This window comes from Corylus avellana, chromosome ca10 (genome assembly GCF_901000735.1).
Source record: "Corylus avellana chromosome ca10, CavTom2PMs-1.0".
NCBI classification, from domain to species: Eukaryota; Viridiplantae; Streptophyta; class Magnoliopsida; order Fagales; family Betulaceae; genus Corylus; species Corylus avellana.
In genome coordinates this window covers 17,767,116-17,772,777 of record NC_081550.1, presented here as the reverse complement: position 1 = coordinate 17,772,777, position 5,662 = coordinate 17,767,116, and the positions used below count along the sequence as shown (strand labels likewise).

General features: G+C 35.4%; 1 protein-coding gene across 1 annotated transcript; it reads right to left on the bottom strand.

Annotated features, from left to right (window-relative positions):
* Positions 1-410: 410 nt before the first annotated feature.
* Positions 411-3,481, bottom strand: LOC132163465 (actin-depolymerizing factor 2-like). The gene is made up of 3 exons (XM_059573765.1): positions 3,291-3,481; positions 1,103-1,368; positions 411-993 (listed from the first exon to the last, which is right to left on the bottom strand). Exons 1-3 carry the CDS (start codon positions 3,291-3,293, stop codon positions 843-845), a joined length of 420 nt encoding a protein of 139 aa, XP_059429748.1. The 5' UTR covers positions 3,294-3,481; the 3' UTR covers positions 411-842.
* Between the last annotated feature and the right edge of the window lie 2,181 nt (positions 3,482-5,662).

The following is a 5,662-nucleotide window of genomic DNA, read 5'->3' as shown; positions in this document are numbered from 1 at the left end:
AAGGTTCAAATATGGGGCTTGTGCAGTTGTGCATAGCGGATGCTAACTAGCGTCAAGGGCTATGCAATTTGCCGCTGCAATAAGGCCTAGTATATAATAAAAGGCTCCAAATAAATACCTTTTATATAAATTTGTTAAAAAAAAAAGTTAAAAAGAAAGAAATTAAAAGGCCTAAACAAAAATAAAATAATGCCTTCAATATTAAATTTGTTAAAAATAAAAAATAAAAGGTGGAAAAGAAAGTAAAAGGCCTCACCAAAAATAAAATATTAAGTCATTTGAAAAAAATTTAGATAGGCAAATAAAAATCCTTGGACAAAGATAAAGCTCAAACAAGGAATAAACTGTTAGATCTGTGAATGTCAACAAGGAATAAACTGGCAAAGTTCAGACAATCCAAAGGACAAAGATAAAGCTCAAACAAGTTTCTCAGGTCTATTTAATAACAAATCTTGCTCGAGTTACAAACCAACCAGACCAGCAATATAAATAGCCCTGTATCATAGTCACCTCCTGCAAGGCTAAAAGGGTCAAAAGTCCACTTCAGAGTCTTAAAAACAAACCAGAAGTGCTTTTCTATTCCCAGATGATACACCTTTAGCATGTAGACATAACAACTACAATGAGACACTCATTGCTTCAGTTCCACACAACAAATCATAAGATATTAATTGGATCACTGAAACTTTGTTTTAGGACAAACTGTAAGGTAAAACTTCAACAACAAACCAATATCATAACTCAGTCAGGTTCACAGGCCCACAAACTATTAACATTTCACTTAAGAGTAAAACCGAGAGCATAGCCAAATCGTCGTGCAAGACTGGGAACTGGGAGATATCTCAGTTGGCACGGCTTTTGAAAACATCAAGACCCATCTCAGTTGGATCAGTCACCTGCAGCTCTATTTGAATTCCATCCAGTTCTCTCTTGAACCTGTCCTTGGAGCTTGCATAGATCATCTTGCTCCTCACCCTTGCAGTATCAGGAGACCTAAGTAAACAGTAAACATGAACAGAACAGCAAATGATTCAAGAGGATAGGTTTAAATTAAAAAACAAAATGAAAAACCAAACAACGAACTTGTAGCATGTAATATTACCATGCAATAAAGAAAATCCTGCTCTTCTGGCAGTTCTCTTCAGTCACAAAGTCAAAATCATACACAGCATATCGACACTCATCAGCTGGAAGGCTTGCAGCGAAATCTTCGTAGCTTTGAATTGGCTCAGCAACTTTTTCCACCACCACCTGCTTTGACTTCTCTTCAATCTTAAATACAATGAAGCGGTATGTTCTTTTAGCCTTCAACTCCAGAAACTTCAGCTTGCAGTCATCATGCACAGCCATACCTGATGCCGCATTTGCCTGTATATAGAATGAAAATAAAATGTACATTAAAATAAAATACTAAATTGAAAGAGACCATACAGCAGGAGCAATCATGGATCAACATTTCCAAAAGGCTCTTCTCTATGTTTTGTAATATAGGCATATACTGGAGTGCATAACATTTAAAGTTATGCCTTTCTGATAATATGAAATAATGCACATGGGTTTTTTGTTCTTTTTTTGGGAGATATAGAGATTGGATTAGGTTGTTCATTCCAAAAATCTTGTCTTCCCTCCATAGTTAATGGGGCAAAATCACAATATCAATGCTGCAATCTGGTTGAACTGGAACGACCTAACTGAGTTCTTTTCCAGATGATCATATTGGAGTTCCAAATGCTAGATTAAATCTTCAACATCCCTGGTCTCCCGAGAGTTTTACTGCTACAGATATATTGATGAAAAAAATTCATAACACCCTCTTATGCGAAAGCAGACATCTTGAGCCATGGGAATGAATACAAATTTTATCCTCATGTGCAAACTAGCCATTGAGCCTCTAGATGAGCAGGAGGCCAATAGATTTCCTCAATGTAAAGTCAGATTGCCAACATTGATCATGTCAAAAAAGTCAAAAAATTAGAGGATAAGCATATCATTGTTTCAAAAATGAGACAGTGGCTGAGGTAGAAAAACTTTCAGCAGCCATAGTCCATCAACAGCAGCTAACAATCAATCAACAACACAAACTATATTGGGTAAAGTTAGGGGTCTTCTACTGTTAAAAGGGCAGTGTGAACAGTAACAGTGCACCAAAAGAGAGAGAGAGAACACTCCAGGCATTCACATGCCATTAATTGGAATTCACATGTTGGTGCTACATATGAAAATTCTAAGTGGTCAAAACTAATACATTTTAAAGTAAATTCTAAAGACAGCAAATTGACTTTCATCCCATGGCCGCATCAGGTGGTTATGAATCCATATAATAATCAACAGGTCAATGCAAAGAGAAGCACTCGGAAAAGGCATTTGCCTAATTTTCTGAATTTTAACCCCCACCCCCCCTCTTTTTCCGGAATAAAAAAAAGAAAAGAAAGAAAAGAAAAGTTTTTAATGGGCAAGTCCCAAGGGGTAGAACAAACAACATGCACAAATGTCAGCGTACAACTAAATCAGTCTTCCAATTCTAATAATAGAGGAATGATGATGTTGTTAACAATCAAAGGGATCTTGGAATTACAACGCTTACAATTTATGACATGAAACAGAAACCATATGCAATTTAATTCACAAATACCACTAAAAATAGCACATGGTTCTTTTACATAAGACATGCCAAAATTACCGACCCCATCAGGATTCATAAAACAAACACCTAATATCAACAAGATATAATAACAGACAATCCATAACCCACCCACCCCAAATGCAAAGAAATGCAGTCAATCAAAAACCAATTGTAAACTAAGAGCATCTATTCGTGGATTGAAACTAAATCACACCCACAACAGCATGCGCCACGAGGATGATCTAACTAATGCACAACCTTTTCATATTCGTCCATTCTCTACAAAATCAAAACATTGCAGCAAACACTAATAGCACTTATTTTTAAGGGTAATGATACCACAATTTAAGGAAGTCCAACCCACAAATAAATCAAGCGGCAGGATCAACCAAAAGATCCACTAAACCAACAACCCAAATGTGAAAAAATTGGTTCTCTTCCTAACGTACATCAGACACTCACTGCATCAAACCCAGTAGTTAATCGTACGGTAACTACCCAACAACTTCACATATCATAATCGACACCGAAATTCCAATATCAAAAGAAAACCCACATCAGATCCATAGTAGTAGAGCCCAAACCAAGCACATCGACGGTCAGTCAAACATCACAGATCAAGCACAAAAAGCAGAGAACAAAGAAAACATAGTTCAAAGAGAGTTACCATGGCTAAGGATCGAGGGCTCTTAAGACAGAAATGGGTGCAGAAAATCTAGTGCAAACGAGAAATGGGGATGAATCTGCGTGGGTAGAGACTAGAGAGAGAGATAAAGATTGGACTATATGAGACTCTCACGCGAAGAAAATACTTTTTCACTTTCTCTTCTCTTTCTGAACAATTCAGACCTGGGTATTCGGTGGCTCCACTCCCCTCTAAATATCAATGATGGTGGTCATGCGTGACAACAGGCAGAAGCCAGAAAGTATGTCTGTCCAATGAGGAAGCGACGCGTCTGATGAAACTGGAATGACGGTTTTGCCCTGCCAGTGACGTTGCTTTCTTGGTCGGTCTTCTCATCGTATGGATGACAGCTGGGCTTTGGCCCAGTAAAGCTATTGCTTCTGGCCCATACTTTTTGCCCTTTGTTTTCCTGGCCCATGTCTTTTGAGCCAGGAGTTCCCTTTTCTTCTCTCACTCCTCGAGTTTTGTAAAAACATTTTAGGAATAAATATATTTTGGCCCCTCAAGGGCCTCAACTAACAGTTATTTTTTATTTTATCTTATAAATTGACAGTTGTTACATTTAGATACATCAAACAAACTATAATTTTATTGCAATTAAACCATTTTTCTTTCATTCTTTCAAAAATACTCATATTTCTTAAAAATAAATAAATAAAAAAATTTCAATTAAAAAAACTAAAATAAAAAATCATAATTTCATGCAAATTATTTTTATATTAATCAAACCTTACTTATGTATTTTAGTATTTAATCAATTTTTTTTTTAAATTCATTTTTTTTTTAAGAAAATATGGGTATTTTTGAAAAAAAAAAAAACAAAAAAGTAGTTTAATTGTAACAAAATTATAGTTTGATTTATCTAAGTGTCATACATGTTAAGGGGGTTTAACGGTGTTTGGAATTGTTTGAGGGCCCTAAGAATGCTTTTAACATTTAAAAAGTCTGTTTGAAGAAAAAAGTATTCGTTTGGCAAAAAAAATTTTAAGCGTTTTTAAGGGTTCAAAAAGCCTAAAAATAGCCAAAACACACTTTTGACAAAAATTAAGCTTTTGTCCAAAAGTTCTTTTTGACTTAAAAGTTCTGTTTCTTAAACACAATATCAAACAGGCTCTAAGTATATTTAACCCAATATTTTAGATTTTTTTTTTTTTAAAAAAAAATATGTTAGCAAAATCATTATTTTGTCGTATAATTTATTTCCCCCCACATATGTTGGCCTTTATTGTCTAGCAACCTTGCCTTAACCACTAGGGTCATATGGCAATTGGCAACTCTACATCAACCACCAAAACTGTCTAGCAACACTGTAGTGGTCGCGAGGACCTAATTGTAATGTGAATTAAATTTGGTGAAGTAAAAAAAAATCATATATGCTATTTTTTTTCTTCAACAATCTAGATTTTCAAATATTTTATGTGAAAGAAATAGAGAATAAAGCTAAATATGAGAGGTTAAAAAACACTAGAAGACATAAGGTCTTAGCCCTTAAAATCTAGAAATGACATTTATAAAAGCCTTTTTTTGCTTTGATGGGAAGATGGAAAGATTAGAAGAAAAAAAAAAAGAAAATTACTTGACATTCTTTTACTTGGTTTTTTATTGACACGACATTTAAAGTTGTTTCTTATGGATTTGGCAAATGTGTTGTAAAAAAATTATACTACCGTGATTCAACTGTAGATTTGTTCTTAAATGGTAGTTTAATTGGTTAAAGATCACGTCTCAGGAAGTAAACGTTACTAGATTGAATTCTTCATTTATTTCTCCTTGTATGGACATATTAAAAAAAAAAGGGTTAAATATTTTTTTTGCCCCTTGTGTTTTAACAATTTTATTTTTTGTCTCATCAGTTTTCGTTTTTATCACAACTAGCACATCGATTGTGGATAAAGACAGAGACGATACATCTGTCTAACTTCTATTCAAAATTTGACAGAAATCTACACTAGCACCCCTAAAAACTAGATACCTGTTCATATATCTAATTAAAAATAAAAAAAATAAAAAAAATGATTAAAAATCCTTTAATTTTTTTTTTTTTTTAAAGGCTAGCCACCCCTATTTTGCCCTAAGGGGTGGCCAGCCACCCCCATGGGGTGGCTCTGAAGCCACCTCGGCCTATTTGGGGGTGGCCGAAAGCACCCCAAGGCTGTTGGGGCTGGCTCAACCACCCCCGTTTGGCCTGGGGTGGTTTCAGCCCCCCCAAAAGACCAATGAAAAAAAAAAGAAAAAAAGAAAAAGAAAAAAGAAGTAGAGTTGGCTCTTGGGGGTGGCCAAAACCACTCCAGGCCAAACCACCCCTAATAGCCTTGGGGGGGTGGTTTCGGCCACCCCCATTTTGCAACTTGGAG